Source organism: Dasypus novemcinctus, chromosome 8, assembly GCF_030445035.2.
Source record: "Dasypus novemcinctus isolate mDasNov1 chromosome 8, mDasNov1.1.hap2, whole genome shotgun sequence".
Classification (NCBI taxonomy): domain Eukaryota; kingdom Metazoa; phylum Chordata; class Mammalia; order Cingulata; family Dasypodidae; genus Dasypus; species Dasypus novemcinctus.
This window is the reverse complement of record NC_080680.1, coordinates 24,891,910-24,904,858: the sequence shown is the minus strand read 5'-3', so window position 1 is coordinate 24,904,858 and position 12,949 is coordinate 24,891,910. Positions and strand designations below refer to the sequence as shown.

Below are 12,949 nucleotides of genomic sequence, written 5' to 3'. Positions count from 1 at the left end.
GAGGCTGAACTGTAATTCATAAAATAAAATAAAAAGTAGAGGGAATGTAAAATAGTTCAACCACTGTGGAAAAGTTTGGTGGTCCTCAAAAAGTTAAACATAGAATTACCCTATGCACTACATTTCCATTTCTTGGTATATGTCCCAAAGAACTGAAAACAGGTACACAAACAAGTACATGTAAACACATATTCATAGTAGCACTGTTCTCATTAGCCAAAGGGTGGAATCAGTCAAAATGCTCATCACTAGATGAACAGACTGTGCTACACACACACACACACACACACACACACACAGAAAGAGAGAGATGGAGGGAGGGAGGGAGAGGGAGGGAGACAGAGAGGTAAAGAGAGGAATATTATTCAATCATAAAAAGGAATGAAGAAGTGATACATGCTATAATACGGATGAACCTCCAAAATGTTATGACAATTGGAAGGAGCCAAACATGAAAGGCAATATATTTTATGACTCCATTTATATGAAATATCCAGAATAGATAAATCCATAAAGACAGGACATAGATTGGTGACTGCTAGGCTAGGGACAACAGGGAGAGGAATGGAGAGAAACACCTTAATAGGTAAAGGGTTTTATTTGAGTGATGGAAATGTTTTATAACTGGTTAGAGATGATGGTTGCACAACACTGTGACTTAGTGTCACTGAACTGCTCGCTTTAAAACGGCTAATTTTATATTATGTGAATTTCATTTCAAAAAATCCTTTTAAAAAGTGGCTAACAACACTAGGAAGGTTGTAGGCTTTGCTCTATCCTCTAATAGTGAATGCTAAGAGATGTTATAGTCAGGTTAGTCTTACCCATAGGTATAAATGTAGAATCACAGTTTGTCTTACAATCTCCGTAATTCCAAAATATGGTTCAAGACATGGTCTCAGGATAAGTTTTTAATAAAGATTAAAATATGGACTTGGAGTGTAGTACCACTTTTGTCTGAAATTTGAAGTTTAACATATATGTGGTAGGCCTTTTGGTTCACACACACAAATTAGGATGCTAAATCCATATGATATTATACCTATGTGAATAATCGAATCTAATATATTTTATATCCTTAAATCTCCATAAATGATTGGGTACATTCAAGACAACCTGTGGTTTGCCCTTTATATGGTGATGTCTCAAAAAAGACTTACAGACTAAACAGTGAAGTATTTTCTTAAAATAATAACCAAATAATTTCTAGAATAAAGATGGTTATAGCAAGACTTACCTCAGTCTTTTTACTAACGTTATCTGTAAATAAAAAAAAAAGGTGAGACTTCATTGATGGAAATTAACATAGGAAGTTTTTAACACGTAAAAACTTTGTTAAACAAAGTCACTGAAAAGAATTTTGAAATGATAAGAGTTATGGAAGCCATCCATGAGTTTTACATATAATTTAGTTTTTTGGTTTCATATAAATTTGGGGGAAAAAAAGGGGAGACTGAAGGGGGAAAATACGTACCAAAATAAAATCATAGGGTACTGAAATCCACAAAAATTTTTTAAATCATTGCCTTTATGGGATGAAATCAAAGATAAAACAGTCATTGGTGTCCCTTAAAACTATCAGCTAGTGTTTTTATTTTAAAAATATATATATAGTGATTTGATAATACAATGAAAAATTCTAAAAATTGAAGTTATTGAATGAATACAAAAAAAAGAACCCCCCTCTCCAAATATATCTAACTGAAACAAATCATTGACTTAGTAATAATACAGCATTTCTGGAAAGTGATTACTGAGAGGAGAATGATAATAGGAAAGTCAGAAGAGAATCTACACATATCCAACATTGAAACTGAAGTATAAAGAGCGAGCAAGTCTTGTTTTTATTTAAATTGAAGGTAATCAGGTTATCCAATATATAACGTTTGTGTACAGCAGAAACCTTCCCATTTTCAAGGACTAAAAATAATAAAAAAATAGTAGCTTTCTTAAGATGAAGAATAGAAAAGCCAGTCCAGTTCTCTAAAGCATTTTTTGATCAGAATAGTCTGTAACACAGTAAATGCCAAAAGCACAAGTTTCAAATCAAACTACGAAACCCTTGTAAGTTACATAATCATTTTTCTAGCATGTTCTTTTTAGCATGCAATGAGATGCCAAGACCCAAGGAAGACTCATGATTATTTTTACTTATAATACTTGTGTAGTTTCCCTTTCAGGGTAGCACACTGATGTCTTTCTCAATGCATCTAATAAATTTGCATGGTACTTAATAAATCAAACATGGAAAATAAGTTTAGGAATTTACGAAAGCATTCTTTTCATGTTTGTTTCTGCCTATTCTTTAAAGAAATATTTATCTTATCTAAAATCTTTATCAAATTTTGAAATTTTAACAAGCAAAGCAAATAAGAAATGCAGATCATGAGAAATTTTCATTTTTAAAAATTAAATCATCCCTTTTTCTTATATATGCACTTATCTTTCATTGAAAGGAGTAGCTTTCTTGATCCTCAAATAAAAATATAACCTCTAAGTTTATTAATAATTTCACAGAAAGACCTGTTTCCAAAAACAGTACTTAAATTTTTTTTCCTTGAGATTTTTGCTCTGGAAATATTAATCCTCAAGAACAAACACCCAGTGTTTTAAAGGCTATATTCATATTAATCAGATAAACTGGTCTGTCAATGAACAAACAGCTGTTTGTTTGGTCAGCAACTATTCTGACTGATATAGGTGCAGCGCTGTCCAATAAAATATTGTGTGATGATAGAAATGTTAATATCTGTGCTACCCAATATGGAAGCTACTAATCACATGCGACTACTGAGTACTTGAAATTTGGCTACCACAACTGAGGAAATGAATTTTTAATTTTAGTTTTTTTTTTTTGAGGTACTGAGACTGGGGATTGAACCTGGGACCTTGTATGTGGGAGGTTGGTGCCCAAGCACTGAGCCACATCGGTTCCCCTGAGTCAGTTCCTTTGTTTGCTTGCTTGTTTTTTGTTATCTCTAGAAGGCATCAGGAACCAAAACTGGGACCTCCCATGTTGGAGGCAGGCACTCAACTGCTTGAGCCACATCTGCTCCTCATAGTTAATTTTAATTAATCTGTATTTTTTTAATATACTTAAAATTTTTTTTAAAGATAGATTACATAAATATTACATGAAAAATACAGGGAATTCCCATATGCACGGCTCCCTACCCCTTGCACATTTTCCCACATTAACAACATCCTTCATTAGTGTGGTACACGTTACAATTGATGAACACAGTTTGAAGCATTGCCACTAAGCGTGGATTACAGTTTACATTGTAGTTTACACTCTCCTGCACAGTTTTGTAAGTTAACACAAGATACATAATGGCCTTCATCTATCATTGCAACGTCATTCAGGACAATTCCCAAGTCCTGAAAATGCCCCTATATTACACCTATTTTTCCTCTCCCTCCCCTCAGAACCTCTGGTGGCCACTGCCTCCACATCAACGATAAAAGTTCTTCCATTGCTAGAAACACAATAAAAATCTACAGCAGAACAACAGTAAGTCTATTCTAGTCCATTATTCATTTCCCAATCCTGAGTATTCTGGGATGGTGATGCCCACTCAGTCTCTAATTGAGAGGAGCCTTAGATCCCATGGGACAGATGGAGGATGGGATTATCTTTCTTGCAGTTACAGACTCTCTCTGTTCCTTGGGATGGTTGATGTCTATCATCATCTCCTTGTTAGTTGTCCTGGGTGAGTCCAATGAACTGGAGAGTAGGTGCTGCAACTCTGCTGAGAGTCAGGGTCTAACTGGCACATGGAGAGCCCAAAGATTTAAGTCTCTTGGACATATACCTATCAACTCTAGTACTAACTATAGGTTCAAATAGAAGGGGCAGAAAAGCCATGTGTAAGGAAACCACAACTGAGTCCAACTCTGTCACATTGGGGAGCATAAATTCCAAAGTAGGGCCCACTAGCAGGGTGCCAGACTCCTGAGCTGTCTGCCCTGCCTATAGTGTCTGGATGTTTCCAGAGCCTTCCGAAGCTCCGCTATGAAGCAAGTGACTATGAATCTGTTCTTCAAGGAGTGAATCTTGGGGTTGCTGTGGGTCCTGAGGGGAGGGGGAGGGAGGAATAGAATAGATGGAACATGGGGCATTTTTAGGATGATGGAATTGTTCTACATGATCCTGCATTGGTGAATACAGGCTATGTTAAATTTCATCAAAATTTATAAAAAGTGTATGGTCCAAAATGTAAGCCATAATGTAAATCATTGACCATGGTTAGTAGCAATATTTCAATATCTGTACATCAATTGTAACAAATGTATCATCCACATGTAAAACGTTATTAATAGGGAAAAGGGGAAAGAGGAAGTGGGGGATGTTGGGTATATGGGAATCCCCTATATTCTGTATGTGACTTCGGTAACCTAAAGCTTCTTTTAAGACAAAATGGAAAAAATAAGACACTGGAGAAATAATGGAAGAAAATGTCATTATACATATAACACAACAGATCTTACAATGATGAAAGACATGTCAAAAATTTTTTATTTTTATTATTTATTTCAAATTTTATTTTTAAATTAAATAAAATTTTTAAAATAATTTAAATATTTTAAATTGAAATTAATTTTTAAAATTATAATTATTTCATTTTCTTATTAACTGTATTTGGTTATTTTGTTGGCTTCATTTTTGAAGAAGTTTTGGACCACAGAAGGGTTATAACTGTGGCAGGGGAGGATCACTGGTACAGGGTGTCAGTGACGGGGGATGCACGGGAGGCAGTTCACCTGGGGCATACCCATAAAGCAAATGAATGTTCAAGTGTTCACGGGGCACGGTCATGGTGGGTGGAGATTCACATAATAACGGAAAGAATATTGAATTCCTATGCTGGGCAACTCTGCCTCATTCTCTAATGGGACAGCAAGAATGCCCCAAATATAGGAGCAGTGACTAGTGAAGGAGGATGGACCACTAACGGGCCCTCGATATTGATGACTGTACTTATGAACCTTTACTTTTGAAACTGAAACTTAGTCTAGTATAGGGTGCCTAAGAGTTACCTCCTGAAAGCCTCCTTGTTGCTCAAATGTGGCCTTTTCTCTAAGCCAAACTCAGCATATAAATCCATGTCCCCCTCAGCGTGGGACATGACTCATGGGGATAAGCCTCCCTGGCACTGAGGGATTATTACCAAGCACCAACTAGCAGTGCAACTGGAGGAAGACCTTGACGGAAAGGGTAAAGACAAATGAGTTTATATGGCTAAGAGACTTCGAAATAAGTCAGGAGGTTATTCCAGAGGTTACGCTTATGCATGTCTCAGGAGGATCTCACTGACTGCCAAAGTAAATTAACCTGTATTTAAAACTGCCACATTTGGATAGAAGTTCCTATTGGACCAAGCTGGTTTAGGGTTGTTTTGTTTTTGTTGTTGTTGTTGTTGTTTTACCACTTTCCTCATTAAAAGTAACACACTTTGTGATCTCTCTTCAAAAGTTTTGTAGATGGTATAAATTCCCTCTGTCTTCTGTTTAATAAAAAACATGAATTATCTTATAAACAGTGTACTGGTAATAAGTTTCAATCTGAAATTTGTATTTTAATTTTCTAAGATGTAATTCAAGATAACTTGAAGGGATTGACCAACAAACAATGTATGAAACTGGAAGATAATTTTCCTGGGGAAAGAAAGCAAAATCACTTTCTAACTAAGGACAATAATATATTTCAAGATGCCTTAAAAACTACAAATGTCAATTTTTACTTTCAATGGGTTCTGAAAAAGGGATGTACCCAGAAATACAAAAAGACAAATTCTTACTAAAGTTTTATGGGGTTTTAATAACTAATTTTAAATTACTTAAGTGCCCAAATGGTTTTATTAGTTCATTTCCAAACAAGTTTACATATTTTACATTCTAACTAATTCATTAATAAAATAATTTTTACTTTTTAAAAAATTCAAAAGGTATATACAACTTAAATAATGAAATTGTAGAGCAAACATAAAGACTTAGAAGGTATAGTTCTTCTAGTGTAATAGATTACATATATATATTACCTTCAGTTTGAAAATCTTTTAGCGATACTGTGAGAGGTCTGTCTTTCCCCTGGTGATTCTTTCTTTTATCTTTTTTATTCACACCCTTTGACTGAGTTGAAGCATTTTCAGCATTTTCATACTCCTAAAAAGTATTACCAAAAAAATTAGCTTGCTTTACACTAGCAAAATCAATTCACCCATATGTAATATGTAATTCTCAAAGTTTTAGTTTTTAAAGATAAAAGGCAAATAATTTAAAAATCAAAACTTAGGCTAGCCAAATTATATAAATAGATGCCTGTTTATATATATATACACAATCTCATGCATCTTATACATTAAAATAAAAACAAAAAAATTATACCTTGGCCTATAACCCCTCCTAGTTGCCACCTTCTTTTTCTTCTTCCTTTCAGGACCAAATGTAAAACAATAATCTACAGTCAATTTCTTCTCTCAATCCATTTCTCACCCCACCAAAATCTGGCTTCTGCTGTTCTGTGACACTAAAATTAAGGTCAACCTCCTCCTTTCAAATCCAAAAGATATCATTTTCAAGTATCTCTTGGTTTTGTCAGTATATCTGACTACTCCTAAGACTCCTTCACATGTTTTTCTTTTCCCAATAATCTTAAAAATTTAGCTTCTGCTCACCATTATTCCATTCTTAACCTATTTTTCTTATGCTTTGTACCCATTATTCTTCACATCCAAAGTTTAAGGTTCTACTTATATAGTGATGATTTCTGTATATACAGATAATTCAACTGGAATGTTCAATAAGCATCTCCAAAGTAAATGTTATCTTTCTATCCCACCCAACCTGCCTGGATCCTCTACTAATTAATTTGTTTAATGCCACCATTATTTACACAAGTGCCCAAGCTAGACATTTTAGTAATCCCTGTCTATTCTTCCTACACATTGTGTACGGAAATTATCACTAGGTCCTGCTGCATTTATCTCTTTAAGATCTCCTAATTCAATTCTCTTTTCTTTATACCCTCTTCCATTTCCCTGTCTTCTTTTGCTTGGACACTGCGACAGCCTCTAATTTTAGCCCTTCAATCCATCTTCAATGCTACAGCCTGAGTTTCTAAAATTAAAGTCCAAAATCAGTCTACAAGTCAAAAATAATTCAATAGTTCTCTGCCAACAGATGAAGAAAATCCATTCTCCTTAGCTTGGTACAAAGAGGTTCTTTATTTCCTATCCTTCTGGTCCTATCTCTTGCAACTGTAGGTCCTAAATTACAGTTTTTCAAAAGTGCTATACTCTTTCACATGTACATGTCTTGTTTACTTCCTATTTCTTATCCGGGAATGTCTACTTTCCTCCTATCTACCTGATGAACTTTCAAATCATCTATTAATAGAGTACAGGTTATAAGGAGATAAGAGGATGGTTAAGAAGAACTATGGATGCTTAATGTATGTAGAAGTTTTAATTAACTTGACTAAAATATGGAGATGGACAGAGTTGATAGTAACATATTATAGTGAGTAGCAACTGGTTTATAAATGGGATTGTGACTGAAAAAGGTAGTCTGGGAAAGTAAATGTCAATAGAAAGAAAGCTAAAGAATAATCTAGGGACTGAATAACACAGTGAACCCAGAGGTGGTTGAGAATTTCGTTAAGGGTACAATGCAAAAGAGTCCTTCTGTGAGCTAGAATAGATGTACATCACTATTGCAGGGTGATGGGAATATAGGGAAACATGGGAAAACTATAATTGGTGTGACCTATAGACTGTGGTTAAGAGCAATACTATAATATTCTTGCATCAATGCCAAGCTGTACTGTGTTGATAATGGAGGTATATGGAAAAATGTGCCAAATATATGCTATGGACCATAATTAGTGGTTAATAGTCTGATAATATTGTCTCATAATCTGTAACAAATGTTTCACCAGGGTGTGGAGGTTGTATGAGAAATCTACACATCTGTATGGTTGTTTTGCAAGTTCACAAAATCTGTAACAAAAAATATATATATTTTTAAAATAGTATGGGTTTGGGGGGAAAATACACCCAATGTAAGATAAGGACTATTGTTGGTAGTAATATTTTGACGATGCTCTTGCATAGTTTGTAACGAATGTTTCACAAAGAGTTGGTGGAGGGGTGAATATATGAGACCCCTGTGTGATGTTACATACATTTATTTTGTAAGTTCACAATCTTTACTATACACTTATTGTTTATGTGTGTTCATGTATGAAAAATATACTTCAATAAAAATTTAAAAAAAATAAAAAAATACACAAATTATCTATTAAAACTTCTTTTTAAGAATCCTATCCTAAAATCCATCCCCATTATTAGTCATTATTGCCTAAAAAAAAAAATGCTTCTGGATACTAGTCCTATGGCTGTGCCAAGAAAACTGGTTGAAATGTGATACTTTTTCAATACCATCTTCTTGACAGATATAATCCTTTTAGCTTCAATATCTTGACATATACATAACCAATCATTATTGCATGCCAATACTCTATTTGATAAATTGTCTCCTGAATGAGCAAGATGGGAGCTTTCTGGAGTAACCTGAACATCCATTTAAAAGATTAAATCATAGTAAAGTTAGCACTGTTGTAATTGCCTGCTTTGTGTCTAAGTGGATAAGTAACAATAAGGGTTATGGCCATTCTTGATTTTTCAGGATAACAGGAGTGAGTTTTTTCCTCTCTTCCTTTCATCTTGGGTAAAGAAACCTTTAGGGAAACGGACTTTGGCCCAGTGGTTAGGGCGTCCGTCTACCACATGGGAGGTCCGCGGTTCAAACCCCGGGCCTCCTTGACCCGTGTGGAGCTGGCCATGCGCAGCGCTGATGCGCGCAAGGAGTGCCGTGCCACGCAAGGGTGTCCCCCGTGTGGGGGAGCCCCACGCACAAGGAGTGCGCCCGTGAGGAAAGCCGCCCAGCGTGAAAAGAAAGAGCAGCCTGCCCAGGAATGGCGCTGCCCACACTTCCCGTGCCGCTGACGACAACAGAAGCGGACAAAGAAACAAGACGCAGCAAATAGACACCAAGAACAGACAACCAGGGGAGGGGGGGAAATTAAATAAATAAATAAATCTTTAAAAAAAAGAAACCTTTAAATTAAACATTCCATACAATGGCATGGTCAAAAGTCATCAAGTAACTGCAAGTTGAAAAAATTTTATGGACCAAAAAAAAAATCCCAATAAGTATAAAGCACTAAAATTTTAAATGACATGAAGATAATAAATGGTCAAACAATTTAAATACTGAAACTGGAAACCAATATTACTGATATGCTACTACAGTAACAAGTTGTGGAATGCACTTCAGGTCACAGTACAAGATGAAAGCTCAGTGACATATGCTGAGTTCACAAGGCCAAAACATCAGAAAATACCCTTATTAACTTTAGTTAGTTGTAGTGTATCTCCAATAGAGGGGCTCTTAATGGATGCCTTTGTACTGCAGCATCTATACTTAAATTTTTAAATCTACTTATTTCCTATGTTCATTTAAAATTAGCTAAAATAAATCATCTGCTGTGTATTTCATTTTATTTTTCCCTTTCATCTTGGATGGAGGTATTAACATTTTTTAATTAAACATTCCAAATTACCAGACAAAGCTTAGTCCACAAGTTGTTGTTCTCTCAAAACTTGAAGAAGTATAGCACAGCCTATTGTGAACGCTGGGGTCATTTGGATCTCCATGTCACCCTGTGGGAATTTGGGGCTCAGAGAACTAGTGTAAATATGATTGCCCTGGCTATTGCTTTTGCTATACAATATCTATCTTTTCTTAAAAAACAAAAAAATAAAACAAACAAAAACTTGAGAAGGAATCCTATTATGAAAACTTTTCAATAATATTTTGAAACAAGGATGAATTTTTCAGGACAAACTTTGAAGTAGACCTTTTATCTAAAATTGAGGATGGCCAGTCCTAACCTTTGAACAATTAAACTTCTAAAATGCCCAAATCAATAAACATGTAAATACCTTTTTGTGCTCTTCATATTCTAATTTACTTAACAATAATGCCTTCTCAAGATCTGCTTCAAACATTTCGGATGTCAGCTAGAAAAAAAGTTTCATGATAAACAGATAAAGCATATATAGGAATATACAGGAAAACACATGTTAAAAAATAATCTGGGTTCTCCAAAGTTATTATCCATGCCAAACTAGGGAACCCTGTATTTTATAGACGACACCAAAGCAAAAACTTCCAATACTGAGATTTCTTTTGCTCCTTCCATTGTTAATTATCTGTTATACATAATATAACCTTACTTTTTTATTTAATAAAAAAAATCTTACAAACAAAACACTAACAGATGTTAAAGATGGTAACTAATTTAGGACACTAAAAGTTTTAACAGTGATTATTATTCAGAAAATATAAGAACACTGAAAATAACTCAGTAAGCATTATTAAACACAACATACCATTTCCTTAATATAGAAAAATCTACAAGTACAGAATCTTTATCTAAATAGAGTGACCATATGTCATGACTTATACCTGATATTATAGCATACTTGTTTACAGTGCATCCTTTAACTCTCAAAATGATAATCTATATGATTGCCCTATCTTTAAATCATCTAATACTATTAAAACAGGATTCCTCGTGACCTATATCTATTTGTTCTTTCTTACCACTCTCATCTTAACTTCTTACAACCTAGTTGCCACCACTCTGTAATCTAATTAATTGCTCTCCAATAATTACTTTTCCTAATTGCCAAATAAAAGTGCTGCAGAAATTGCATGGGACTTTGGGGTGTCTACCACTGGGGATACTACAGTTGAATATAGGATTAGCTGCAACATGGCAGGAATAAACATTCTGGGAAAATGTATACATATATGTATGTGTCTACTTATGTGTACTGGATAACAAAATATAAATTTAGTAGACATCTCTTGTTTTTGTCTGTCTAGAATCCCTTCTTACATTCCTTTGAACAACTTCTTCATTTCAATGTACTATGATGGCTGGCAGGACAGCCAATTACATAGCCCTGTACACTACCCACCACACATATATCCAAACCACCATCACTATCAAGAGGATAGGGGCAAGTGATCCAACTGTTTTATTGCTCCTGCAGGAATTAAATTTTGAAAGCCAAGATAAAACAAGCATGATTATATCATCTGCTCATAGCCTTCTGAAAGTGATGTCTACTAGTTCCTGCCTCTGAGTGCCCAGAATTCCTTAGTTTCCATCTTTCTCAAGGCCCAATTATTTAGTTCTTAATTCAAAGCTGTTAACCAGTATCCTTCCAACAAATTAATTTTTGCCTAAGTTAATCAGAACTAGTTTCTGTTACTTTACAATAAAAATCTAAACTAGTACCAAAACATTTTTTTTCTATTTAAGGAAACCTAGAGCTCACAGATTTATGATAAGATAAAGAATATGTAGGACCACTGAAAAACCTGAAGCGCAGGAAACATTCTGGAACTAGATTTTAAAATAAAGTAATTCTAGATATTATAACAATTTTACCCATTTTAAATCCAAGCCAAAAAAATGAAAACATTTAATCTTCATTTCCGACAGGTATCATGGAAACAAAGTTACCATAAAACAAGAAGAACTTCAAGTGACTAGCCACAACAGCAGGAGTGGCTTGTGATCCTCTGAACTCAGAGCTTTTCTATGTGTGGACCACACATCTTTCCTTAATTTGGAGAGCTGAATTATTTTTCCAGAGAACCTTAGATAATTGTATTGAACATTATGATTTTAAAGGTTGCCAATGTTCTACATCTATGAGCTCACACTAATTATCATATTCAGTTCATCTCAGCTAATGTACTCAACCACTGAGCCACATCAGCTCCCCTAAGTTGGTTTTTTCATTTCTTTGCTGGCTGTTTGTTTTTGTTTATTTTTTAGGAGACACCAGGAACCAAATCCAGGATCCCATGTGGGAAGCAGGCTTTCAACTGCTTGAATCACATCTGCTCCCCTATTTTCATATTTTTAAGTGTTGTTTATAGTTAAGTCTGTATTTTTGTTGTATTCTATTGTACCTCTGAGCTATAAAATGATTTAACAATAATTCACTGAAGGTTTCAAAAGCAATAATGAAAATAGAACTATAAATAATGCAACCTATAAAAACATCATAACCTTAAAAATGAACAGAATATAAAATATAAATAGGACAAAAAAGTGGTATTAATAAACACCTGAAAAGGAAAACTATAAATACAAAACAAAGAGAATGGATATTTGAAATTTTGATTGAATCATCAATTCCTGCTATGAAACCTGCTCATATTGGTGGCCTGAAGACATCACAATTTTGTTTTTGTTTTGTTTTGGCTCTGAGGAAAGTGATTTATTTGCATTGGTGCACACATTCACCTAGGAACCTGCACAAGAATTTTCATAATGATACTGCTTGTATTAAACAGCAACATAAAAAAACAAATATAATTAAGTGAAATGTGGATAAACCTCACAAACACAGAAGGTTATGGATTATTATCTATTTTAGGCAAATCTAAACTATAGCATTAGAAGACAGGATAGTGATTATCCTTGGGAAGAAAGTAGAGGATAGTGATTAGGAAGGGACAGGAGGGGAACTTTATGGATACTGACAAAGTTCTATTTCTCTTCTACATACCACCATCTTGACGGTCTTCTCTGATGGTTAAATGGGAGAAAGTGTAAAAAAAGTGCCTAAAATTGTACCTTGCACATATTGAGGATATCAGTTTTTGTTATCACTTCCAAACAAAGCAGTTTCCTTTATGAGTCTCTCTAGAAAAGCACCTAGCAATGCTTTCCAGCATAAAAGTGATGAATTTTGTTGCTAAAGAAAGAAGAGAGCCAAACTACAAAGGATTTATTTGAATTGTCACTCCTTACAGAGAAAACAGCTACAATTCATACTGCCAAGGAACTTATTATACC

General features: G+C 34.5%; 1 protein-coding gene across 8 annotated transcripts in view; it reads right to left on the bottom strand.

The window, feature by feature from the left end:
- GKAP1 (G kinase anchoring protein 1) overlaps nt 1-12,949 on the bottom strand; it is a 99,061-nt gene that overhangs the window by 67,375 nt on the left and 18,737 nt on the right. For all 8 annotated transcript variants that reach the window (XR_009186761.2, XR_009186760.2, XR_009186759.2 and 5 more), the window contains 3 exons: nt 10,008-10,085; nt 6,042-6,165; nt 1,238-1,260 (listed from right to left, as the gene is read on the bottom strand). Coding sequence is in view for 4 of the 8 variants with exons in the window: in XM_071216662.1 (XP_071072763.1) it covers nt 1,238-1,260; nt 6,042-6,165; nt 10,008-10,085 (225 nt within the window). In the remaining 4 variants the exon portion in view is untranslated. The remainder of the gene's footprint in view (nt 1-1,237; nt 1,261-6,041; nt 6,166-10,007; nt 10,086-12,949) is intronic.